The sequence below is a fragment of the Temnothorax nylanderi genome, unplaced genomic scaffold (genome assembly GCF_030848795.1).
Source record: "Temnothorax nylanderi isolate EJ_2023f unplaced genomic scaffold, tnyl_v1.0 TNYL_tig0125_pilon, whole genome shotgun sequence".
NCBI lineage: Eukaryota > Metazoa > Arthropoda > Insecta > Hymenoptera > Formicidae > Temnothorax > Temnothorax nylanderi.
Window position 1 is genome coordinate 200,173 of NW_027249187.1, and position 27,902 is coordinate 228,074.

At 38.2% G+C, this 27,902-nt stretch overlaps 3 protein-coding genes across 5 annotated transcripts; 2 read left to right on the forward strand and 1 right to left on the reverse strand.

Moving 5' to 3' along the window:
• Positions 1 to 19,577: 19,577 nt before the first annotated feature.
• On the forward strand, positions 19,578 to 22,228 carry Dctn2-p50 (dynactin subunit 2). Its single transcript, XM_071713600.1, has 9 exons — positions 19,578 to 19,764; positions 19,865 to 19,936; positions 20,005 to 20,144; positions 20,210 to 20,321; positions 20,402 to 20,556; positions 20,644 to 20,881; positions 20,957 to 21,133; positions 21,218 to 21,320; positions 21,394 to 22,228. The coding sequence occupies exons 1-9, from the start codon at positions 19,729 to 19,731 to the stop codon at positions 21,579 to 21,581; spliced, it is 1,221 nt and encodes a 406-aa protein (XP_071569701.1). The 5' UTR covers positions 19,578 to 19,728; the 3' UTR covers positions 21,582 to 22,228.
• Positions 22,229 to 22,253: 25 nt separating this feature from the next.
• Positions 22,254 to 23,737, reverse strand: Rpl27 (ribosomal protein L27). The gene is made up of 4 exons (XM_071713602.1): positions 23,618 to 23,737; positions 22,849 to 23,081; positions 22,450 to 22,586; positions 22,254 to 22,369 (listed from the first exon to the last, which is right to left on the reverse strand). Exons 2-4 carry the CDS (start codon positions 23,065 to 23,067, stop codon positions 22,321 to 22,323), a joined length of 405 nt encoding a protein of 134 aa, XP_071569703.1. The 5' UTR covers positions 23,068 to 23,081; positions 23,618 to 23,737; the 3' UTR covers positions 22,254 to 22,320.
• A 228-nt stretch (positions 23,738 to 23,965) lies between these two features.
• Prel (preli-like) lies at positions 23,966 to 27,742 on the forward strand. 3 transcript variants are annotated; one of them, XR_011719157.1, is made up of 5 exons: positions 23,966 to 24,365; positions 24,472 to 24,685; positions 25,241 to 26,938; positions 27,275 to 27,338; positions 27,429 to 27,742. XR_011719157.1 is itself a non-coding variant. In XM_071713601.1 (3 exons), the coding sequence occupies exons 1-3, from the start codon at positions 24,274 to 24,276 to the stop codon at positions 25,664 to 25,666; spliced, it is 732 nt and encodes a 243-aa protein (XP_071569702.1). In that variant the 5' UTR covers positions 23,966 to 24,273; the 3' UTR covers positions 25,667 to 27,742. The 3 variants fall into 3 exon arrangements, 1 of the variants encoding a protein (XP_071569702.1); XR_011719156.1 differs by having other exon boundaries at positions 25,241 to 27,338; XM_071713601.1 differs by having other exon boundaries at positions 25,241 to 27,742.
• Positions 27,743 to 27,902: the final 160 nt, after the last annotated feature.

Consider the following 27,902-nt stretch of genomic DNA (forward strand, 5'->3'; position numbering starts at 1 on the left):
CTCTGTCTTACTAAATACTGCTAAATAAATTATGCTGAAAGCAAAAATCTTAAAAACTTATCGTTTTCATCAAAAATTTTCTGATGTTACATGAACTATTCAGTAAAGAAATAATATAGACTAAATTAAAATTGTATGTATTATTGTCTTTATTTTTAATGTCAAACCCATAAAATTTTTGTTTTATAAAAATGGAAATTTTTCCTTTAATTGATAGAATAAATAAAATAAATTACTGTCAAGAACAAATAAAATATGCATATTATTTAGTGTAAAATATATTAATTAGTAAATGATAAATTTCCAAAACAGATTTCTCATAAATCAAATTGACATTTAGTCAACCTTTTCATTAGTCGGTTAAAGAAAAATATACCATCTTTTTACATCTTTCTTGTCTTTATTTTATCCTCGAGAATATGTTTCTTATATCTATGTATAAGAAGATAAAATAAGCAAGTGAGAGTACGATGAGATATTCAGGACATCATCCGTTATTCTTTTTATAAGGAAAAGTACAACTTCGTGCGACACGTCTTTTAGAAGATTCAATGTGGATAAAACTTTCGCTCGCGATTACCAACGGAGATTTCGCATTTCACAAACGAGTTATATTTGCCACGAATTGAGAATAATTCCGCTGCACGACGTGTCTTCGCGAGGAATTCGTCGGATGGTGATAAAACTTAATGTAGCCCATTTATAAATGAACCAACTGCTTCTCGGGAAAGAGAAATATCGACCTGCGCCGGTCCGAATAATAAAAATCAGCTGTTTGAGGCACGGATGATATAGGAGGCTGCAGCTGCGCTGCGTAAAGTGTCCGGAGTGCGAATGACGGTTCAAGTGCACTCTCGGGCAGTTCGAGTGATCAGCGCGAAAAGCGGGCATACTAAAGGACCTTATGTTCTCTCGAGCACGTTCCTTCGAGTTCTTACCCGGCCCGGGTGATATATACCGATATACACACCGCGTGATATATACCGACCACATGTGTGTGATATACATGTGTGTGTGATATATACTTCCTACATGTATGTAATGGCAGGAATGTGGCAGGAAAACTTTCGCTATTACGTATTTCGCGTTCCGCGAGCGAACGGTAGCTGTCACGCTCAGATGAAGGTTTCAGGCGTCATCGAACCGATAGAAAAATAGACAATATACCTGCCCGTTCCATCGCGCGCAGCAGCCTACTTTGCACTTTGATCATATAAGTACCTGAGGAAATCTTTATTGACGGGAAAAGAAAGGAAACGAACGATTATCGAGATGACAACGTACAACCGGGGAGACAAACGGCATTGACCAGAATAGGAGTCGTGCATGAGACGATAATTTGTATGCACTTGCACGCAAATGTCATAAAAAACTATTTGAAGAAGCAGTAAGGCACACGTTACTTTTACTTTTCAGAATTTATGATAAAGCTGAAGTAACTCTTCGTACAGATTTAAATTTTAATTGTTCGATTTTTTCCCCAAATTTTAAATTTAAATCGAAAACTTTACGACGCAACGATAAGTGATTTAATCCTTTTTTTTAAGATCTCGAAACAATTATTGCCAAAAGTTTCTCAAATATTTTATCCGATGTATTTTTACTCGGAAATAATTCACAATAAGATTCACTGTCAAAGCTTCTAACGCAATATCGGAAAATAGAGTTGCGGGGTACGATTTTGCTTCTGTAACCCCGATTTCCAAACCGGGCGAATATCAGGTCGGTCGCGATATCATTTTTTTGCTCGCCAGTGGATAAAATGGCAAAACTCTCGCTCTAGTTCGTCGTTCACGAGTGAACGAGAGATTTGTCGCGGTCGACTGGCGAGTGTACACACTGTCGATTCACCAGAGAGCGGTCGGCGCGGCGCGGCGGCGAGAACGATTGTCGCGTTGATGCTGACGAAGAGTCGACTCCGCGATTCTACCATACACTATCTCGCTGCCCATCACAGCCCTTCGAACCGCGCGAAAAGCCAACAATCGCGAAAATCCAATCAGCCGAGATGGCTGATCCTACGTGCCCACGATTCTTCACTGACCTTGCTCAAACTTGCTGAAACGGAAGCTCGGCGCGGCAACGGGCGGCTCCGAACCGTTCTTTTCATGCAGTTCTCGCACCGGAAACCCAAGGTCTCGCGTGCACTCCGAGGACACACTCCGCGCGACACACCGTCGTGACCGTCCCGGACCCGTTTCCCGAGACAGATAATGGAAAGCTAGCGTACGACACGGTCGTCCGTCGAATGAAATCTCCTCCGGGATTCCTCCGAGTGTTACCCTCTTTCTCTCTCCCTCTCTTTCTCTCTTCCCGCTGTCCACCACGGTGGGCACGGCGCAAAACTTTCGCCCAGTTTCGCGTTTCACGTTTCACAAGTGACTGGCATTGGCCGCGGCTGGATGTTGATCGCTCGTGTATGATCGCCACTTTCGGTACACGCACCTGCGTCTCCCCCCCCCCCCCTTAACGAGGGAGAGACTTCCTGCGACCTGAAACACGCCCGTCCCCCCGTCTCGCGTCTTGTTTTCCCCCCGCGGTTTGAATTCGATTTCAGGTGATCCGATCCGCCGCTACGCTGCCTCGAACGTGCGAGAGGAAGGAATGGCTAAATGTCCACTCCGTGGCACGTACACACAGCTATAGGTACCTACTCTCTTAATTTACCCCCCTTTCTCGAGCGCGGAGCACGGACGTCCTTTCGCTTTCAGCGCGGCCACTGACCACCATTACCCCGCTTGCTGTGTAGCACCTTATTACTTCCTTCACTTCGGGACCCCCCATCGGTGCGCCGCTCTCCGATGGACCGCAACGTAATAGCTGACAGCCTGCAGACTTTAGATCCTCAGGCGTTCGAAAGGCCGAAGGTGCATTATATTATTATGATATTCACGTCAAGTTCATGGATCTTGTCGTCTATCTAAAATTGAAATTAACTAATTCTGGCGTATTATCTTCAAAAAATAAGCGCAAATTTCTCGATTCAAAGAGTGACGCCCAGAAAATTCCTCTTTTTGAGCAGAAATAAAAAAATATAAAGAAATATCAAATAAAACTATTTTTTTATTTTTATTAATTACAAATATATCTATATACAAATATATATATATATATATATATACATATGTACTTTTATCATGTTACCATGAACCGTTTTAGACAGATAAAATAATAAAAGTTGATTATTTCATAACTAAAATCCATTGAAGTCAATTTCGAGCTTTGGATGCGCCCAACGTAGTGTTCGAAAATCGAATTCAATTTAGCGCACACACACACACTCTCTCTCTCTCTCGTATTGCAGTGCAATGCGCAAACGTTCTCTTTAGGGGGCCAAAAAGTTTCTATTCCTATTTCTCGAGTAATTCTACAACCTTTTGTTGTGTAAGCAAATTCCAGTTTTTGACTGCAACTACATTAATTTCTGCAACACATATTGCGTCTCGTCATTTTCTGGGCAATTATTTCCTGCAACAATTCTTCCTTCATCATCAGCAGCAGCAGCAACAGTTACCTTGCAACTGTCACCTCGCATTTGCACATTTTTTCTTCCTTTTCTTTTTCCTTTTTTTCTTTATTTTCTTTTCTAGGGCACCAATAGTTGTTCCAGAATATATATTGCAGACAAGGAATGACTGATTTATATTAAAAAATTTACAGAGACATACAATTTAACTAAGCTACAATATTCAACATTGCCATTGTGATTGTAGTCGAAACTAAATGATTGCAATGTTCAATTTTACTTAAAGAAACACGTTTACTATTGACAAATTAGGCAACTTAACTGGAACTTTGATCCACGATATCTCGAAAATTAGACATCGTAACGTAATAGCTTATTTGCAAGTAATAATCTACTTTTAAACCTTTATATTGGTACCTTAAAAAATTTTGAATTGAAATTTTTTGCTCAAAAAGGGGATTTTTAAGGGCATTTTATACGCATTTTACAGCAATAATAATAAATCGTATAATTCTCTCGAAGCAAGATCTTTCATAATTCAACAGGAAAAACAGAATAGCAATTAATAATTACGAAATTCAACTTTATAATCATCACGCTGTTAATTATAATGCAACAATTCTGAAGTGACTTTTTATGTCACATTTCTTACTCCTTTTTTTATCAAATTGTAGCTTTAAAGTGCATCTAATTGGCCGCTTTACTTTCAATTAGATGTAACGCGATGTGAGACGTATCTCACAAGGTATGAGAAGATCAATCAGCCGGCACAACAAGCGCAATAGCGCAATCGCGATTCCAGATAATAAGACAGATTTCACCGTGACGGACCATAGAATTTATCTGCTAGCATAATGAGCTTTTCGCAAGTGATGGCAAGAACAGTTTCACCACATTGACATTTGCATAACATTATCGAGCGTGCCAAAAGACAAGAAAGTCTTCGGTGGCACTTTCGTTCGGTTCACCTCTGGCTGCTAATTTCCGCCTGTCATATTGCAAAATTAATGAGATAATCGATATCAAGGGGGACCCGGCGCGCGCGAACCAGTTTGCGGAGATTAAGAGATCCTCTTCGTTCACACTTGTTAAATGCTCTTAGTTAAATGCGAATTTCGTCCCGAGTGTTTTCGTTCCTCTTATTGCGTTTTCTGGACCGTTACGCTGCACAACTTGTTTGTCGTATGGGGAAAAGATAATAACCGTCGGCGCCGTCTCGTCTAAAGGCGACTTTTCCCACTTTGTTTTTTCCGCATCTTCGCACTCCTTGCCCTTGCCTTCATCTTGACTTGACAAGCGATCGGCGCGGCGGGAACAAACAGTTTGCATGGAAGAATTATCGAAATTGCCGATTACATGCATACGAGAGAGACAAAATGTTGCCAGTGCGATCCAAACTTTACGGAACGTAAAAGTGAAAGGAAATATCTAACGCCAGAAGCCATCGTCGAGTAACGAAATTACGCAGGTATCGCATATGTGAATTGTGTCATTGACGTGGACGTGCAACATTCCGCGTATGATGTATTGCACGGTATGCTTGTTATTCGCATATTGTACGATCAAGTATTCCATTTCTCCTCTTTGAAATTCGCGAAGTCACCGAATGCTGGAAGCGCGGTCGTATATTCCGCGTACACCAACCTTGGCCCCGTTCACGGATAAAGCGATTCCTAATGACTTAGGCCGACGCGAAAGCCGATTGTTTTACAGCTGTCGAAATAATCGATCGCCCGACCGCATCGCACCATGCCACATCGGTATTTGCGCCGACCTTAGGAACCTCGGGGTGGAAACTGCAGCGGATACGCGAATCAGTATTTAAGAGAATTCCGTCCTGTGTGCCAGCGGGGGCTGCGAGTCGCCGCGAGTGTTTCCAATGTGAGCATCAACTATACCTATACGAAATGTCCCAGACCTACATACCTTATCGCGCCTCTTGTGATTCCTCGATCAATTTCGAGATCTTATTTCCTTAACAAAAATATCGAGGAGCCAATATTCCTTAAGTTATGATCGAATAATAAATAAAGAGCTCTTTGAAAGTTAAATTAAGCGCGAGAACATGGCGGAAGATTATCCTTCATTGGAATTTCAAATGGAGAATTTCAAAGATTTGCGATATTTGAGAATAAAGATGGAGGAGACCCCCCGGGGCTAGTTGGTACGCCTTTTTTAATGATTTTTTTACATGTAATTATTGTAATAAATGACATACAAACCGCAAAAGAATTTTTCAAATGTTTATACAACACGAAAATAATTTTTTTAACTGAATAGTATAATTAATTTTGTTGCACCAATGAAAATTATAAGGCGACTACATTTGTAACAACTATATATAGCCCCATATGTGGGGTACGTTGTTACAATGGATGAAGTTGTGAAAGATCCAGTTAAAATATAATATATTTATTAAAAAACATGATAAGAGACGTTAACGGTGAAATCTTATATAAGATCAAAATATCTACCGCTGTGTGTATTGCCCCGAGGTTATGTTTTATATCGACGGAATTGGTCGAAATTATAAATAGAAAGTAACAACTTATCCGGCCGTCACAACCAGCCCCATCCTGTTATATTTAGATATTTTAATTATTGCTTAAGCAAAAAAATGTTTTAAGACATTAACATAACTGGAAGTTATTACGTTTAAAGTAAAGATTTTAAAGAATTATGATATAATGACCAGATTTATAAATATATCATTTATAATATATCACTGATTTATTTTACTTAATATATTGGCATTGATTTATTTATACAAAACTAAAAATATTTTCTGTTACTCAGCTTGAAATAACTAATTGAAATGTTATCGCAATGTTTTTGTGCGGAAATGCTATATTTTTTATGCAGTATTATCTTTTGTCATTTTTACAATATATATATATATATATATATATATATATATATATATATATATATATATATAGTTACCGTGTGTGTGCCAACTAGCCCCGGTCTCCCCTACTTACAATTAGTTGTAAAAACAGTTAATGTTGGAGATAGGAAACAAATTCTAGCGAATTAAAAGAGACAATTATATCCGTAATCATTATTCAAGAATCAAAACTTCATAATTTTTAATAAATGTTTAATAGTTTAATCATTAATGGACAAATAAAAATGTTGTACAGGTAATAACTATTATTCGCGTGAATACGTTTCCCAATACGTGTTCGTTATTCGTGAATATTCTTCTCACCGTTGACTCCGGAATGTGTGAAAAGCGGGCCACCGTACAACGCGGGAATAGGTACTACTATTTTTCTTTCTCGCGATTTACGATAAATCGTGAGGTGCCTGCTGTGCCGGACAATGTCGGCGCTTTTCTCGAACGGCAACGTCTCGCGCACTTTAAAATCAATCGAAAGCACCGAGGAAAGTGCCTCGCACTGATCCGCGTCGATTTTTCACTTTATCCGACGACGAACTTTCCTCTCGTCTCAGAGTTCAAGGGGACGCTCTCTCCGTTCATAGCGGCGTCGCGTCGCTCGGATCAAGGAGGTATTATCCGTCGCGGCTGATTACACTTTATTCCGAAATGGCGGTCGTATCCAAGGACGATAACTCAGGTCATGCCGCTTGAAAATGAAATAAACGTACGAAAAGACGTGAGAGCTACTTATTCTACAGCCACTTTGTCTTATATATGAAGATCCAACGGTTCGATAGAGTATTATTTAACGCAAGAACACACATACGTGCACAATCAGCAATACTATTTGAACCAATTACATAACTGGGTCCATATGGAGAGCAAAATTAGATCTAGAAGCGAGTTATCTATTTTATCGAAAGCGAGATAAACGCATGAGAGACTGCCTAGCGTCTACTTTCCAACATCTCCTGTGTTGCAAAAAAAAAGAAGTGTCAAATCAAAACTTATATACTTAAATTAACGCATTTATTGTTTCGTATATACGCAACAATCTATAATCTTCTTATAAGAATCTCAACGTTTTATTTCAACTTTTTTTCTTGTTGAACTACATGCATAAAATGAGAAGTAAGAAAACTTGCTTGAATGAAATGCTTTATTCAAGCAAGTTTCTTCGTTTATATAATCTCATTTCAAGATTTTCACGTTAAAACTAAAGATATTTTCAAATAAAGATTATTCTTTTTTTCTGAGTTGCTTATTGCCAAAATTGCTTATTTTTAAGAAGATCCTCTTAAAGCAAAAAATGTGTTTTGTCAAAATATAATTTTAGTCTCCAAGTTTTAGTTTTTGAAAGGAAAGACAGAGAAATGATATTCTAATAATACGCATGCATATTCTAATAACATTTTATCTTATTGTCTAGATTGTATGTATGTACATACAATGCAGATATATCGTACAATCCATATTATATCGACTTTCTATTATCTGACATTTCGATTTCTCGACATGTCGACGTGAATTATGGCACAACTCGCCACAAGGAAGAAAAATAATACAGAGAAACACAAACTCCAATAACTAATCTTCTCAAATAATAACTTCGGCGGATATACAGCGAACGCGGTCTTTTTAAGAGACGACAGAACAGAAAATCCTCACATATAATGATGGTCTCTAGGGGGAAGAGAGGGAGGCAGGCAATATTCAATTTTTTGCCGTAAACACAGTGAAAATAACAATTTTATTTATGCAAACATTTTAAGTATATTTAAATGCATTTATATAGGGGAGACCGGGGCACCATGAGCTACGGGGTACCATGGGTCATTGACTGTTTAGGGTAATCCAGAATGTTTAGGTTGATTCAACTAGTATCATGTGACAGTTATTTCGTTGCCCATACTTTGTATCTAGGTGGCAGTCATCAAAGTCCGTAGTCTCGAGACGCACGTGACATAAATGGTTTTCATGATGCGTAAGTAACTTTTTAACCATTTAGAAATGTTTTAATATTGCTTTTGTAGTAAAATATACACGTACTAAAAATTAGGTGTAACTTTCTAGCATCTTTTGTCATTTTACTACACTACAGATAATCATGTATCATTTATTTTTTTTATTACGTTTCACCGTTTTCTATATGTGCATTCGGGGCACCATGGGACACTCAATGCTGGGGCACCATGGGTCACACATTAACCTATGCACGCCATCGAGGATATTGATAGATAAAGATTTACAGTCAACCGAGAGAGAGAAAGAGGAGTGTGGGTCAGAGGGATGGTGGGAAGAGCTGGAGATGGAAGCGGAGAAGAGGAAGAAAGAGGTGGAAAGGGCAAAGAGGGCGGAGAGCGAGATGAAGGAGAGAGAAGGGCGAAGAGTCGAGAAGGATGTCGAGAAGGAGGAGAAGAGGAGTGAGGATTTGGGGGAGTGCAGGAAGGAGGAAAGGAAGGTTCAGAGGGAGGGGGTAGGAGATAGGATGAAGAGATGAATCGAGAATATGACGGAGAGGAGATTGGGGCCAGAAAGGTGGGCGAGGTGGAAAGAGCTTGACGGAGAAGGAAGGGTGAAAGCGATGGTAGAAAAGGAGGCAGAGAAAGGGAATAGAAAGGGAGGAGAAGGTCAGGATGTGGTAAGGAGGAGGGAGGAGGAAGTAAGCAGGAAAAGGGAAGAGAGGGAAAGGGCAAGAGAAGAGAGAGAAAGGAAGGAGAGGGAGGAGGAGCGTGAGAGGAGGGAAGCAAGGAAAAGAAACTTGATTTGGAGGAGGGTGGATGGGAGAGATTCAAAAGAGAGGAGAGAACTGATGGAGAGTATAGCAGAGAGGGTATTAGGGAGAAGGATGGGAGTGAAAGGGGTGCAGGAAAGGAAGGGAGAGGGGGGGAGAGTGGTAATGTTGGTAGAGGTAGAGGATGAAAGGGATAGGGAAGAGATTTTGGAAAAGAGTTGGGATATAAGGAGGTATTGGGAGGTGGGGGTGGACGAAGATTTAACGATGGAAGAGCGGAAGATGAGGTGGAGGATTGTGGAGAAGGCGAAGGAGGAGAGGGCGAAGGGAAGAAAAGTACGGGTAACGAATAGGAAAATATGGATAGATGACAGAGAGTGGAGGTGGATGGAGTAGAGGGAGGAATGGGAAATGGTGTAGGACAGGAAGGAGTGGGATAGGGAGGGTGTAGGGAGGGAGAGGGGAAAGGGTAAAGAGCGAGGAAGGGAGGGAGGGAAAGAGGATGTAAGGGGCCGCTATGGCCAGGTCGGGACAAGAACGATATAAGTTTGTAAAGGGTTGGGTACGTCCCTACAAAACGCCATGTGTGTTGGATAAGAGGAGGTGTTGGAAAGATGTACAGGGTTGGGTACGTCCCTAATGTAAAAAAACGCCCTTTATGACCCCTTGGGGTAAATAAAGTATCTTTATCTATATTTTTTCTTATTTAAAAAAATGTGAACCTAAAATTCATATATGGTACACGCCATATTCTAAAAAAAAATCTCACGTACGGTATGTACTGACCATACTGGTCCTGCCGCCTCTGGTCCCTTAGATTTTAGATATTTGGTAAAGTTATATGACATTCTAGTCCGTTTAGCCTCTCAGAAATCTTGCAGCAGCGATCAAACATCATTCCAGATTCGTCTACACTATAAGATTCCAGTACTAGTTCTCGATCTCGATCTGGTTTCCACGTCTACGTTTAGGAATATTCAGAAATAAAACGTGAGCGCAGTGGATAAGAAACTATACTAAAGATCATTGGACCGTGATAGTGGACCGCGATGCTGGACCGTCGCGCGTCACGCTCGAATGATCATCGGTGAATACGCCGCCGCGAGGAGAGACGAGAGACACGCTCGAGCGGATCATCGCGCGGACTAAGGAAGGATTTCGCCGGGTTTAGCGGGACGAAGCTTCAGCGATGCACTCGATTCGGTAGGTATCTCAAGCGCCGAGCGCAAACAATATTGATACGGATATTGTGCTCTCGAAACTCCGCCTCGCGATCAATCAAATACGTGAATGATGCGTTTAATGACTGATTAATAACAACCGCGGCAATCCATATTCCTATTTGTGAAAGAGTGGAGACAATAAATTAAACAGTGTCCTATATGTACAAAATGCATATTTCAATTATTACTATATATTTGCATGCAGTATAAATATATACAGAATAACAATCGAGAAGTTGCTGAAGCTGTTATTTTGTAATGTGAATGGATAGAATGAAATAAATTAAATTATATTATGGAAAAAACTCACTATTTTTATTGATACATAGTGCAAGAGAAAAATATATACTTGTATTTATAAAAATCAACATTATAAAAATCGAAAATTTTATTAGTTTTGCACGGCTCAGTGATATTCATTATGAAATGACAGTTTTTTAATTTCAACAACTTGACAGCAACTAAAATATGATTATAAAATGCAAATTTAAATAATCCTGGTTGCCGAATTGCAAAACATTTAATCAAGAAGAAATATCGAAGAACGCTGGCGACTTGAAATTTTCGCCGGATCTCCTGGATACATGCGTGGAGTCTTAGGATCAGCACTCGTGTCAGCTGGCACTACGGATGACCGAATTCCAGCAAGCATTAACCCTGTTCAGCAATGTACTGGGAAATCCTGCATAATTTTGTTTCACACCAAATTATTCAAGCTGCTGACAAAACTAATTTTTCCTACGAGATTTGTGAACGAAAATTAAACTATATAATTAAATAATATAAAACAGGTTAATAAACAAATTTTTATCTCGCAATTTATATCAAACAAAACAAATTCTAAATTAATTGAAAATACAAAAAGAGCGAATTTAAAAAAACATACATTAAACTAAAAACCAATTTAGGAAGCGTTGCGAAATTAGAAGATTAAATAACATCGATTATATCGTGGGAGATATGTGAAAATCAATCATATCGCACAAGATTGTACTCGGGGAATTTAATAAAAAATTTCCGGATCCTCAAATGCCCGCGCGGATAATGCTTTTCGAGCATCACGGAATCACTTCGCACGGCAGGTGCGGAAGAACGCGCGCGTGTGAATTTTCCACGTGCCCTTTCGCAGAGAATGCCACGGGAGCGAAATGCTCGCTTGCACGTGCATTGAAGAGTTAGGACGGGACCCAGATCGATCGCTATATACCATAATTTCCATCGGTGCCCGGATCCGGTCGGTTGCAATGGAATTACGCAATTAGTGCGAGCGACGAAAAATTCGATCGAAATGCAATGCAACCGCCGAGCAATAGCGGGCTCTGGTGTAGCTTTCGAGCTGATACTTACGTCGGCCGGAGTGTGGATAGGGTCGATAGCTATTCCAGAATTGTTAACGTTAACCGCAACTCCCGCAAGAATTCTCGCGCGGGGTATCAATTACTATCAAATCGATATCGCTACAATCGAACGTGCATATGTAATATATTATAGTTTATGTTGTCTCTCCCTCTCCCTCTCCCTCTCTCTCTCTATCTCATATCAGTTTATTGCGTAAATTGCAATTAGCACTCCGGGGTTAACCGAAGTTGATATCCGCGCCTTCTCTCCGCGCAAGCTTGGGCGCTTGCGACAACTTGCTTACGATATTCCTTAACGCGCAATAGCGATGCGCGTCCTGATAACCGTGTGTTGAATTCCGGTCTTTCATGCGGATATCAAGTAAGCGCGCTGGCCTGTATATTGCGACGTCTTTGCAAGGCTAACCGAGTGGCTCGGTAATTGCCGCCGGTTGCACCGGCGCGGCAGTACCGTTTAACCCGCGCACGTAATAATAATCTCCTCTCACGAGGAGACATAATGTTACCGCGCGCGCAGCGAAGTTTAGATAAACATATGCCATCCAAGTTTCTCTAACAAGATGTTAGAATCCCGCGAGCAAACACGCGGGGGTCTGTATCCAACAAGGCACTTACAAACGTTACACACTCTCCGGACGAATCTGAGTAACGTCGGTTTTGTTAACGGGTTGTATCCAGAAGGCGATATTGTGTAATTATTTGCAATAAACGTCTTAAATAGGCATGCGATACGTAAGCAATCGGCATGCGATGTACAAAATTATTTCTCTCGGAGCGTAAACAATCAAGAAAGATTATTTATTACTTTTATTCGTTTTCTCATAAAAAATCATGTCAGTAATTATGATATTATAATCACGATTATAACTCGATAGCTTGTATAAAATTATAAAAATTGTTATCGTAAAAGCTTCTTACGTTTTTACATCGTTTTCAGATAATTGCATGTAAAATTATTGCACGTTGGAATATTTTCGTAAAAACGTGGCCGAAAATAAAAATATAAAATGTTGTATTTTTATCTCATGAATTTAAAATTGATAAAACTATCCGTGTATATTGCCATTTGAAAATGGCCCGTTATAGCTATATCGTTGTCTTGATTCAAAGTTTGTACGTTAGAGATGAGTGTGACAGAGGGAAGTCGTACAGTACCGAGCGATAACAATTTATCGCATTGTTCCTTGCAACTTCAAATCGTATCATGTCATAGATTTACTACTTCAAGATAAACTTTAAGATAAACTAAACTTAGTTTTGTGCTTTATAGCTTCCTAGGGACATATTTTCGTCTATCTTAACTTTTAAAACTAAAGCTTAAAAATTGATAAATATTTATCGAACCATTAGCTTTTCATAGATAAAAAATATATTTTTCCGTTAATTTATTTGTATAAGATTATATTATATAGACTATATAAAATCGTAAAAGCATATTTGTGTCTTTGTTAAATGGTCTAATGACACAGAATTTAACGCAGCATGAGTATTATAGTATTTATGTTTTTGTACAATCATTTTTATAATTTATACATTTAACGCATTTGTGGAAAATAAAGTGCCACTAATGTTATATTCATTGTCATTATATTCAATTCTATTCATTCGTTATATTCATAATGTAATTTCAAGAAAATAATTGTCTCTTATAATCTCACTATAATTTCGTTAGATTTGACATATCTTCAATCAAAAGTAGAACACTCGAGTATATTTTGTATTTTTCTGTTTAAATTTTAACCCATTTTAAACAATCTATAATTTGTGTCGAAATTCAGAATAAGACTTTGTATGCAACTTTATATGTTGTAATACGAAAAGCAAAGAGTTAAAAAATACAATATATATATATATATATTGTATTTTTACGCATATATATATATGCGCATATTGTATATATTGTATATATACGCATTTCAATACACGGCATATAAAATCATAAATAGAATTCCATCCAAAAATCTATCTAGAAATTTAACGCGAATTATAGATTATCTTTGCCTTTAGACAACCAACTATGTTTGTTCCATTTTTATTTCACTGTGTGCGTTTTCCAACAAGCGACACAAATGTCGTTCTGTCTTTGTTGCTTATTGAATGCCAAAAAAAAGATAGAACGTTTGCGTCGACTTGTTGGAAAAACGCACTGTGCGTATTGCTATTGAGTAATCTATAATCAATGACATAAATGCATCGCCGATCCAGTACTTTTTAATGTATTCCCTTCCGCTCTCATCTACCGGCGCGGATCTCTTTGACGACGGCGAACCTTGACCTCGTCACCTTCTCGAGAAGTTTCGCAAAATGAGAGCGCTCGCTGACCCGCGCTTTCGATCCACTCCACCTTGCGGCTGTTTATAAACGGTGCGCGAGCGGCAGCTCGAGTTGAAATTCAAGCGGCGCTTCTACGCTCGATCGCCGCGCGCGGAATAAGGATCCTTCCTATCTTGTTCTCCCGCCCCCTTTTATTTTTTATTTTTTTACTTCGCCAAGCCGCTAGCCCCGTAACCTGCTTTCGGGCAGACCGCAAGCGTGCGAAAATTCAGAATGTCGTTCGGTACATTGTAAAATTAGATATGCTTTACATGAATTTTAATATAATTGTTAAGTAGAACTTTTTTTTTATAATAATAAGTGAAATAGGACACGTTGTAACATATTACAATTAACTGGAAAAATTGCCATATAAGGTTTGGATCTTGGCAGCCTAATAATAATATTCTGCGAATTTTTTATACTTTTTCCAAACTCAGGAAACTGCACATTGATTTTGTATCGGTCTTTAAAACACATTTTTTTATAATTGAGATGAAGCGTGTCTGATGTTAAAATTTGAGAAAATGACAATTGGACTTATTACGATCTGTTTTATATTTTTTATAAAATTAGATTTTTTTATATCAAGTCCATTTTATAGATGATTTATAATTCGTGTCGAAATTTATGATAGCATTCTATTTGTAATATTACGTGCCGTGTAATACAAAAACTATTTGAAATAACAATTAAAATATATATATGAAATGCACACTTCACAAAATACAGCTAGAACAATCATTTAAAATAATAAGAACAAAAATTGTTGAACTTTCAATTATCTTCATCTAAACTCATGTCTGAAAAACAATTAATACAGGTAAACTCGCGATCGGACGTGCGCATACATTTGTCATGAGCCATACGGCTGCATGACAAGCATCGTTTGTTACTGGGAGCCGACGAAACGGCGTGGTGTTGACTTTGCCCCGGACGTCGTTTTTCACTTTTGTCACTTCAAAAACATGAAAATTTCGAAAATATGCAAAAACGATTATCGGATTCATATAGAGCATCAAATTTCCCATCAAAATCACTTACCGGTAGATTCGCAAGAGTAAAGCTCGATGAAAGAGTAGACATTTTCGAGAGATCAGAAAAATTACTTTTCACTATCAAAAACGCTTATGTCGCGTTAAAAATTACACTATAACTCAGAATGTTACCAAATTCCGTTGATAATACTGGCACATAAAGACGCATTTACAGTAGGAAAGGCAAGTTTCTACGATAGATTTAAATTGGCAAAAAGCCTAGTGTCAAGTTTGCCCCGTTGTCGGCTTAGCCCCGGTCTCCCCTACATATAAAGTTCTAAATAGAACTCTCTTATAATTTGATACGATTTGCAGATTGTCTAAAGAAGGTCTGTCTTAATATATTAAAAAATCAGGCTACACTCATATGTAAAACCTGTGAGGAGTGTGAGAATTAGGCTTTACGTGAGTACATATTACACGAAGATCTTTTGTGTAAAATAAATCATTGACAATTTATTCTACAATTAGTTATTAGTAGAGCGTGCTCTAAATCATTTAAAACGCTTATAATAAAAACTGATCGGCTATTTTCCTTAAACCCACTTTAGAGGATCTATAATTCATGTCAGAGAATTCGGGATTGAATTTATAATTTATACGTGAATATATTTTTGAAAAATCAAGACATACACGTATAAAATATATATTAAAGTACACATATGTATATTTAAAAAGTGGCACATAAAATTACAAGTAGAACTCTATCCTGGCGCAAACTAGTACAATTCTATATATCTGGCGCAAATTAGTAGACTTTACGTATTAGAATGTTCTTACAGAACTGTGTTTCTCTGCAGGGATAAACAAAACGTGCTTCCGCGTATGCAAAAAGTTCCCATTGTACAAGAACGCTAGTTAAGAAACCATTGCGAGAGTCACGCGGCACGCGTTCGTATTTCATGGATCTGCGCTCACCACGACCGAGACTAATGTCGAAATAGCCGCGAGCTGACGGCGAAAAGTCATGACGAATCCGACTTGCACTTACCGGTAATGCGTGTCCACCGGGGCGATATGTCCCAGACATGTTCCACGATCCTTCCCGCGCCGAGTAGGTATTGCGGACGCGTCGTCGCCGTCGCGTCGTTCGCCGCGTACGCCGCCGCGCCGTACGCCGTACGCGTCGCACGCGATTCCTGATTCACGATACCGCGATTCCCCGCGTGAGTTGAATGCACTCTCTCACGGGGCCCTCCTCGGCCTATCGGCTTCTCCACACGCGCTTCTTGCCGTGCCGACGGCCGACCGTGCACTGGGCCGAGTATACTCACCTGTGCTCACCTGGCTAGCGTAGATCCTGCCGGCGTCAGATGAGGAGGACCTGTTCCTTCCGGGTTTCTTCCGCGCGCGATCGCTCGGCCTCTCTTCTCTCTCTCTCTCGATTCTATCCGATTGTTTCGCCGTCGCTGTGGTTTCGCTTGTCACGCTTTAACACTTGCTTACACCTGTCGGCCTCTCAGCGGACTTCAACTACCGCTCTTAAAATCAAGTTTTCATCTAAAAATTCTATTGAAGCGATGTCCGTTACTGACTAATTGTTCTTTCCTATTTCTTCTTTCGATATTTAATTTGTGACTAAAATTCCTTATGTTCAATTGTTAATTGTTTAAAAGCTATATATGAGTGCCTCGTAAGTTTTGTTGAGAAGTAATCAATTCGCCCAAAGAGAATGCGGTGAAAAATATCCCAAAGCGCTCAATTTGAAATGAAATTTATATAAATAAATAGAATAACTAGAATAACTAGAATAATTAGAAGTTAAATAAATAAAATGGAATTTGGAACCAACTTGGGCGAATGTGCGCATAACAAGTGGTCAAGCAGCTTAAAATCGCTTATATCTAAAATCACTTTTCAAATTGGCGAATAGAGATTGTCTCCTATTATACAACGTAACCGTCCAAAGTGGCCGGTCGAAAGCGAAAGGGACTAGACATTTCTTTTTTTTTTCCATGACGCTCGCCAAAGGAAAGAGAACCGAGGAAACGCACGCATGACGAGGCACGGGACTAGTTCTCGTACGGCGGTAAGCAAAAATCGAACGAACGCGTTTTATTTTCGATATATGTATAGCACATCGCGGCAAACGGAAAACGGGTCCGCACCTACGAAAGACGCCGTCCTTGCACGCTCACTTGCAGTACATTTCCATGCGAAACGCGTAACTGCATGCCAGTAATCGAGAGATAGATAGATAAGAAACCGTATTACACGGTAGACGAAAATTCTCGAGGCTAAATGACGAAATTCACATGCAAAACGGATCAGTTGAACGGATATTTTGGATAGATTTCTTCGCGGATTATTACGTCCGGAAGGAAGTACGTTCGAGGACGGATATCAGTAGTCGGTCCCTCTTTTCAAATTGTAACCGTCCAATATCACTCCAATATTATTTAATATCGCAATTAATATCTATATAATTACATCGCCGATTCAACAAAGCATCGAATTTGCCGTCTCATTTACATAATTCTCCAAAAATTTAATTTTATTGATTTCATAATTATACATTTTATTATTTTATATTATGTATATTATATATTTTTTATATTGTACATATACTTGTATTATTTTCTTCTTTTATCTTTTAAATAAATAACTACCTCAAATAAATAATCAAAATAATTAATAAATTGATATAATAATAATGGAAAGATTTTATTCCGCCAGTGAATATAAAATAATATCATCAAACTTCAATTGACTATAACTGGCATATTTATTCACAAAAAATCACAACGTTGTGAATAAATATGCCAGTTATAGTCAATTGAAGTTTGGTGATATTATTTGATATAATAATGTTCTTCTGTGTTAATAAAACATACAGCTTGCGTTTATTTATTCCCATTGGGAGCTATTATATAAAATATATGTATAATACACATAGTGTGTTATAGATTTTATTTTATCAATAGCTCCCAATATGAATAATTGAACGCAGGCACATATGACTTCTCTTCAACTTACGATAACAATAATCGTGAAGCTAATAAAATTCATATAAAATAATAATAAGTCTCGGATCATCTTTCTTGATTTGCTGGGGAAAGTATTTACCGAAAGGCCGACCACGACAACAAAATGCAGCGATACGCACAGAATCAATTGGCTTAGGAATCTCGCGACTTCTTCTCTTCTACCTACCAGCGTAGAATAATAATGCGACTCTTACGTGGAAATGAGGTTGAAGAAAGGAGAGTGTGCAAGTTGAACATGGAGAGAAACAATATGTGGAACTTCTTTCGCGGTGTATTTATCTTTCCGAACTAATTAAACGAATTATTGTCTAAAGCTTATCGAAAGCCAGTCTTTCAAAATATCTGTAGCTTTTATATATTAATTTTGTGATGCGATTTAAAAAAATATCGGTGTGTAAAAAGCAATTTTTATCTTATGACTGTATTCATCAAACAGGTATATTAAATACCATATAAAGAAATACTATTTCATAGCGATTTACGGCGTAGAACAATTTCATAAAAATATAAAATATTTGAACTTTAACATTATAAACACTTGTGACATGTATAAACACTTATGACGTTACCAGACTAACAACAAACTTGAACGTTTACTTACTAGAATTTATTTAAGGCATTTTATGCATCTATAATGCATGAAACCGGTAAGAAAAAGGGAGTGATAGAGAGGGAAGAGGAGAAGGCATATAAAATTGTGAAGGAATGTAAACTTATTGACATTTTTGTACATAGACTTGTGCGTTGCTGTATCAGGTTTGTTTAGCGCGAAAAGTCACACACGGGATATTAAATTCTACTCTTTCTCGAAATGTTGTTAAAGACATCATATTTTTTTCTCTATTTAATTTTATTATAAAGATAATAAGTCAAACACTATTATATTGTTGTAACTTAAATAAACTTAAGATAAAAAGGAGATTTTGAAATAAAAGTATTTGATTGAAAATCATAAAACTTATTTAAAATTCTACTTAGCAGTATATATATGTATAGCTATATCATGCAATAAGCATATTAAAGCACTTAATCGTCGAGTTCTTTATCTTATTGTCTAGAAACTGAAATGCTTTAAAAACACAGTGATTTCAGAAATATAGAACAAATTAAGTAAAGAATTCGATATGACTCGTGAAGTATAAGTGGATATCAGCGAGAAGATTGTACATTTTGTGTGACGGCTCTAGTGTTAAAGATTAATAATTGTAATTTTCTCATTAAAGGTAAATTTGATATTATTATATATACAAACTTTCGTTGCTAAATCGAACGGATCTTCCGTTCATAAATTCAGTTTAACCGCTCTCTTTCTGCTTTACCATATACTGTTAATTATACTTCCCTCAAACTTAATTTTTTACCATTCATCGTTAACTACAATTTTGTTAATTAAACTTTAAATCGTACGTTTATTTATGCATTTTGATATAAAGATAATAAATATAATTCTGTTGTCTTTAACCTAATTTTTTTTATTTTTGCATATGTTAATTTTCGTCCGCTGCATTTGATTCTTACGATCGCCAGGTGACGTTATTATCGCTCAGGAAACAGCCTTTCTATATTTTTTTATTATTCTCAGTTTGGTTCTGCATGTGTGATCGTGGGTGTGTGTCAAAAACTTTATCAAAGTTCTGGACACTCCGCAATACTCCGTATCTCTCTCTCTCTCTCTCTCTCTCTCTCGTTTCTGATCATTTCAGAGCAATTTGCGGAATTACGAGAAATGGCGGACCCCAAATACGCTGATTTACCCGGAATTGTAAGCTTCCTTTACATTCTTACACGTTTATTACATCGGTTTCGTGCGTCACATCACGAGTAAACACATTCTTATATACTACTTGTAATTGATGTCTCAGGCGTACGACCAGCTCGACGTTTACGAGACGAGCGATTTGCCAGAATCGGAGCAAATGCGAATGTACTGCGAGGTAAGACACAAATCTACATTGTATACTATATAACGTTCATCGTACTAATTGGCGACGGATTTATTCAGGATGAACCTGATAGCTCTTGCGTGGAGCAACTGCATATCAGTGCCAAGGAAGCGTTCAACAAGTTTAAAGGAAAGCAGATTCTTGGGAAGCCGGTCGATTTCTCAGATCGTCTATCTAGCAAACCAAGGACGGGATACAAGTAAGCTATTCTAATGTTTAATAATACATGGTATATGGAACGATATATGACACAAGTATTTCCAGATTCGGAGATTGGGAACTTGTCAGCGAGGGCGAGAAAGAGACTCCTCTTCAGAAGTTCCAACGACTGCAATGTGAAGTTAAGGAGTTGTACGAAGAAGTAAATGAACTAAAGGTAAATTACCATTGTCAATAAAATATGCTTAAAATTATTCTGTATGTTCATAGACATAATAACACTGTTAATATGTGTAGGAAAAATCTAAGGACGAGGAAGAGATCAAATCCGCAAGCGAGATCATTTCTCAAGCACGGCAGATAGAGAAGCAGTTAGTTTCTCTGAAACTGGAAGACTGTCTAGGGCCTGACGTAGTTGCGAGTCTATCAGATCCACAAGGCACTGTACTTAAGTACGTGAAAGTGAAAACCTACGATCTGTTATAAATATCCTTTTCCCCTCCGCAAAATTGTATTACAGAGTTATATTAATGTTACAGGCAATTGATATCGCAAATAGAGTTGTTTAAGCAAACCAGCGTCCCTCCGTCCAAATCATCGGAGAGTAAAAAGACAGGCGAATTGGTTGAACCCGGTGTCCTTAAGTATCAGATGATGTATTTGCCAGAAAAGGCGAGGATGCAGGAAGCTGCTAGGATCGCGCAGCTCGAGCAAAGACTTTGCTGCCTGGAGAACATCATAGGAACAAGTAACGACAAGTTGTCGAAATTCTCGCAGGTAGGTAGATTCATTATAATTTCTCACGCATACACATTTCGAATAGATCTAGGTAATTTCCGTTTGTTTCCACAGAATCTCAAGTGTCAGGGCGTAATGGAAGCTGTGCAACAACTAGAAGCAAAGGCTGCGTTGTTGGATGTTAATCAATTGGACACTATCGAAACGAGATTAGGCACTTTGATTTACCGGATGGACAGCATTGCGCAGAAAAAAGCAACGACGGAGCAAGAATCGGAGCAGGAGCAGAAGGTAAAACATCAATCAAGTGTTAAATTGAAAGTGTCATCAACATTACAGTATGTCTTGCATAATGAATCTCTTTCTTTCCTACAGATCTCAGAAATGTATGAAATAATGAAGAAAACAGACGCTATATCACAAATACTGCCGCAGACAGTAGAAAGATTATTGGCATTGAGTGACATTCATCAACAAGGTATAATTATTCAACGATAAATGTGCTTGTCTTAAAAAAATACAAATTCTAAAAGGATTGCATTGCGTTTCAGCCGCTGCCTTCAGTAAATCTTTAATAAAATTAGAAGAACTGCAAGTAGAAATCTCGTCGGGATTAGAAAGTAACAAGTCTATGCTGAAGGGGGTGCAGGAAAGTTTCGCCTCCAATATGGAGGTTATAAAGGGCAACATAGCATTGCTCGACGAGCGTATCAAAAAGCTCAACAAGTCATTAAAATAGAGGTATTAAACCTATTTAGCACACCTAGATTGATTTATGAAAATCGCTTTACTCGGAGCATTTGATTGATTTATGAAAATCGCTTTACTCGGAGCATTTATACTCATATCATGTTAAAATTATTTATTTAATGTGGTTTATAAATTCTATATATTTTGCTTTATATCCCACGATTGTTTCATTATTCTTAAATATTCGTCTAGTATATTTGTTTCTATGATATAATTGTTGAAACAAGAGCCTACTAAACTCAATCGCTTTACTCGGAGCATTTATACTCATATCATGTTAAAATTATTTATTTAATGTGGTTTATAAATTCTATATATTTTGCTTTATATCCCACGATTGTTTCATTATTCTTAAATATTCTGCTAGTATATTTGTTTCTATGATATAATTGTTGAAACAAGAGCCTACTAAACTCAATTTAGACATATAATGCACGAACGCAAGAAATACAACTTCATATAATAAAATAAAACTGGAACTTCAGTAAAAAAAACTTACAAGTTTTATTGAACACTTTATATATGATATGTGGATGTAGGAGAGTCAACGAGTGTTACGAGGTATAACCTAAGTACAAGTTAATTAAGCTAAAAGTCAAATAAAATAAATGATAATAAAAAAAATATGTATATAAAGGTTCAGTATATCTTTTACATAGGATAATGTGACGGAAAAAACTGTATTCACCTTTTTACATCTGTATATCAGACTTTTTATTTAGAAACAATTAGAATCTTAATTTCTGGAAAAACCACTTGTTTTTACCGTTTTTATACCTGGAAAAACGACGATCGAAATTAGATGACATTGATTGCGACGCAAAGTTGCAGTAACAGCAAAACGTTAAATTACGTACCTCTCCTCGAATTTGACGCGCGTCTGGAAGCGAACCTTTTTGCGCTTCATTGGGTCCTTAAGATCTTTAGGGGCCACTTTTTCCAACTGTAGGTCCACCGTGTATCTCGTTGGCATTAGGTGGTTATAATTTAGGATCTAAAACATTTTATAAATAAGTAAAGAGCTATATAAGAATGTTCTCTTTCAAAGAACTTGCTGAACCAATGGAATGAGAGAAGAACATTTTGTTTCACTCTAATTTATTGCACCAATGTGCACCAGTTAAAGTTCTTCGAAAAAAAAAACAGGTGGACAATCAACCCGATAGAAAGGACAAAGATTACATGGTGGAAACTTTTAAATCAAGTTAATTTAAATTTCCGAAGAGCAATTGGCAAGAACAAAGAAATAATCTTACCTTAACGAAAGGCTTGATTTTCGAGCGTTTATGCAGCTTTCCCTTGCCCATCCTTTTGTGGACTTTACGTGGGTACCGGTCGATGCCCGCAACCATCGCATGCCCATACTGTTTTTCCGCTGTTCCTTCATCGTAATTGCGCATGACGATGGCTTTCCTCCCCGCGTACCGGCCGCTAAGGACCAGCACGACTTTGCCTATTTTCATAATCTTCACCATCTTGGTGGTGTATGCTGGAAAAGAAATAAAGGTAGGTAAATAATTGTGGAAAAATTATTTAAAATATAAACTTATATTCTAGCGAGTTTTTCCATAGAATCGAAAACGTTGACTCTATCAATTTTCCGTCTGAGGCAAATCGTATCGAGATAAATCCTCGTTGGCGATGTAAACATTTTAGATGCATCAAGCGTCACATAACCTCTTGTAACCGCATGAAAGACAAATTTGTACTCTAGAAAACAACAGAGAGAGCCGAAGGCGTCGCGCCGCGTGGCGCAACGTCGTGCGAAATAACGAAATCGCGAGAAATTAACGACAACCGGGCAATCGGTCGTCGTGGAACGCGACGTGAAACCCGGCGCGGGGAGGTTAACCCCGCGATCGTCTGTCAGCAGGTACTCGCCGAGACCACGCGGAATCGAACATCGGCGTGCGAACGGGGATCGCGTTGCACGCCGATCGCAAACGCGACGCGAAACGCGGCGGAAAAACTCGCGAAACACCCGATGCTCGCGGATTATTCCACGCAGCGGCAAGCATCACGCACCTCACGGCTTTTCCGCACCGTACGAAAGGAAGTCAACCACGTTACCGCGCCATCGACCTGGCGGAGAACGACAGAGCCGCCGCGGCACATCCGCCCGATCCGCCGTCGTCGGTCCTGAACGCGCAGGCGCGTCCCACGCGTCCAATCGGCGATCCCCAGCAGTCCATTGGCCATTCAGCGACGAGTTGCGAAGGGGAGCGTCCCGTTCGGCCACTCACGGCTCCCGGTGCCTGGAGTTTTTCCACTGGACCAGCCAATCAGGTATTCTTATTTTAAATCAGCCAATTGGCGACGCGTCGTCAATTGAGTCGAGTGGGGGACCCACTCGCAGGCGGCGGCGGCTATCTTTTGTGTTCGTAATTCCCAGCTGTCCCAGCCGTGCTTTTATTGCCGTCAATGCCGTGCAATGTGCATTGCCGTGATTCACGTAATCGTATTCGGATGTTAAGTGCGCGATCCGCGCTACGCTCGATATGCGGCGCATTCGCCGCGGACTCTGATCCGTCGTCGATCGTGTCCTCGCGGTAATCTCCATCACTCTTTCGTCGACAATTTTTGTCGAGGATTCGCGCCATCGTACGCGTCGCCTTTTCTTTCCCGTAGACCTTTTCCCCGCGAAATCTGCCGAGTAAAAGCGGACGCGTCGTTCCTGCACGATGGTGAGGTATTACGAGAACATCACGGTCTTCAAGTTCGACTGGACGCAGGTTGTTCGTGGATTCTTTCAGAGATACCCCAATCCGCACAGGTAACGTAACCGGACGCGCGTTACGTCATATGCGTGTTATCGAAACACAAATATTATATAACGTCAAGCATAACACTGATAACTCACGTACAACATGGATTTCCAGTTCACACGTTCTCTCCGAGGATACGATCGCCAGAGAAGTCACAGACGGAAAGCTCTACTCCAAACGATTGTTGACGAAAACCAACAGAGTGCCGAAATGGGGTGAGAGATTTATCAGTAAAAACATCGTCAAAATCGTGGAGGAAAGTATTGTTGATCCAGAAACGAAAACGTTGACCACCTACACGAGGAATTTGGGATACACCAAAGTCATGGTAGGTAAATGAACTTTGGAGAAATAGGCAGTTAAAAATGTTTTGTTTCAGCAGAACTTATTTTCTAATGAATTAACATGCTTGAAACTAAAGTAGTATGCTTGCGTGTACAGAATATAACTTATAAAACTAACTTTTGTTTAGAGATTGTTTATAGATTCTTTAATCTATTTGATATTAACACTGCGTAGATACTGTGTTTTTGGAGCACTCACCTGGACACCCTGGGACTTAGTCTAAAGAGTTTTTGAAAGCGTTTCTGTGTTACAAAAAATCTATAAAAATTCATGTATTATCTTTAAGATTTCAAAAAGGCGTTTCTATACTTATATATGACTGGAACTGTTGCAATTTTGTTGAAATGTCAGGGAAAAACTATAAAATACAACAAATCAACTGTGCCTTAAAAGGCCCACGGTGTCTGCACAGTGTTAATTACTTTTTTAAAATGTTCACAGATTAATAACTCTGAAATAGAGCAAGTGATTATGATTCTTGTCGATTCATGTTGGATAATCATGCAGGTTTTTAACAGAATTCAAATATTTCTTACAGAGCATCGTCGAGAAAGTGGTTTATCAGATCTCCGAGGAGAATCCAGAATGGACAGTTGCAAAGAGATCGGCGTGGATCGACAGTCAGGTCTTCGGTTTCAGCAGAGCAATTCAAGCCTTCGGTTTAGATCGATTTAAAAAGAATTGCGCCAAGATGTCGGAAGGCTTCAATTACGTCCTCGCGAATATGTTTCCCCACACAGCGCAGTTTCTAAATCCGCAATTGCCGCAGACGAGTTTCTCCATGCAAGCCGGCCACAGCGCGGCGGACGATGGCGTTACGACGAAGCCGAGCCTCGCGGAGGACTTGCAGCATTCTTTACAGGGTAAAGCGGAGAAGGTGAAAGACGCCGCTAAGAAAGCCACGGACTTGGCGAAAGAAAAGGCGAGACCGATATACGCGGCTTGTCAACCGAACCAATCGTAAATTTCCGTATTCCGGAAATGCATAACGCAAACAGCTGTATTTGAATGTGAATAATGTTATTCAGCGATGAAAAATATTCACGAATAACACTATATTATTGTGATCTTGAACGAAACAATGGTAAAGATTTAGAGACTAGTTCGAGAAAGCATAATTGTACATTAATTAATCGACACAATTTAATGGCAATTAGTGCAGAAAGAATTAGAAAGTTGATTGGTAACAATGAAAGTTGAGATTTAAGGTAACAATGAAAGTTAAGATTTTTCTAGGCTTGATAGCACAAGGTTCTCAGAATGTTGCGACGTTTGCACGTGTGTAAAATTTGCTAATGATTCTAGCGTCTGATCCACTTGTATGTTACCATTCCTTTTAACTGCCAAATTGTTATAAGTGTGCTATCAAATATGATGCATGCATGCACAGAGATGCGCATTAAATTACTTAATTGTTTTTTTACACGTAGAACATTTTTTATTTATTTTACAATCGCAAAACACGCTCGCGTAAGGTACTAAACGTAAGAAGCATTTGATATGCTTATCAACGTATATCGCAGCGTTACATTCGCGCCATTAGCGCATTCCGTGCGTACCGCGCGTACATAAAGCTCGCAATTGACAGTTTATAAAGAACAGCATTTCGTACGCAGTTATTAACGCCAATGAAAGCAACTACGTACGTCACAAATATACATTCAAAGGGATAGTTCTATAATGAATTATCCTTTTTTTGTTACTGTAATAAATATAGTATAAATATAGTTTATATAGATGTTCCGCGTCGGCACGGACAGCGTATTGACCAATGTAAGTTATTGAAAGACTTGATTTCGTACATTATTAATATCGTCTTTTGGATGTCATAATTTCAGCATATGTTGCCATATGTTTCTACAATGATTAGAACTGTGATTTATGATTGTTGTACAGTATTTCTTTATAAATACCTCTCTTTAATATATATCTCTGTTATTCTGAAGAAATTCAAATTATTAATGAATGATAGTAATTAACTGAATTAAATAAAATTTTCACGAATGTAACTTCTAACACATATTTAAATAAAGTTTAAACTCCCTTTTTAAATTAGAAACCTAAATGTTCTTATTGAGAAAGTCATTTTACCTGTGACCTTCGTGCAATCTAGGATTGTATGATACTAATAATGCTATAATTCCCAATATGCGCCAATATCTGCAGATTTGAACGAGACATGACATACTGCAAAGTTATCGAGGCTAATAATGCTACTCAAAGCTCGAGTGCCTGAGTACGTATAATGTATATTATCTTTTCAACCATCTGTCAGGTCACATATACTGAAATGAAGGAATTGAAAATATCTGAAATTATAATACGTACATACTTGAAATGATAATATCCGTAAGAAAATATATATCTATGTAAATACAACAATTTTTAAAAATATATTACCGCTTTGTCCGGAAACATTTTTAAAAATTTCAGATTTTGGCAGCATTCTTTTTTTAAAGTTAAAGTTATTCGATATTTAGCATTAACAAATTTCTCCGAGATTTACTTATAATATTAATAATATATCAGTGATATTGTGCGAACAATGAATTTTTTTCTTCGATTGCATCAGTTGGGTATCGTTGGTCTACGGCTTTGATCTTGAGCATCACTCTTGGAGGATTTGGCGCAGATAGGTACCTTATGATCTTGCAAGCGTACTATTTGAAATATATAGACAATCGATTAAATATGTATTTCACATAAAATTCTTACATCGATTGTAGGTTTTACTTGGGACATTGGCAAGAAGGTATCGGCAAGCTTTTCAGTTTCGGCGGACTGGGTGTGTGGACTTCAATCGACGTGATATTAATCTCTATGAGATATTTAGGCCCCGCTGATGGCTCTTTGTATATTTAGATTATTTGTGGATATTGTAATTATCAGTATCAGAGATGTGTCTTATTTTACCGTAATTTATCATAGTCCTTGTAGGGAAATGTTATATTTGTTGAACTGAGTACAAATTAATGTGATATATGTAAATACATAAATATAAATAAGCTTTTATTAAATAAAACAGACAACTGATCACGGATATATGATTTTATGAACAAAGCAAAGAACAATCTATTCTAAGTTAAGCTTTCTAAACAAAAAAAGATAAATAAATAAATAAATACTTAAATATATATATATAATCTAAATTTCACATTATGAGAAAATTATTAAGGACTATTGTCTTCGCGATTTTAATC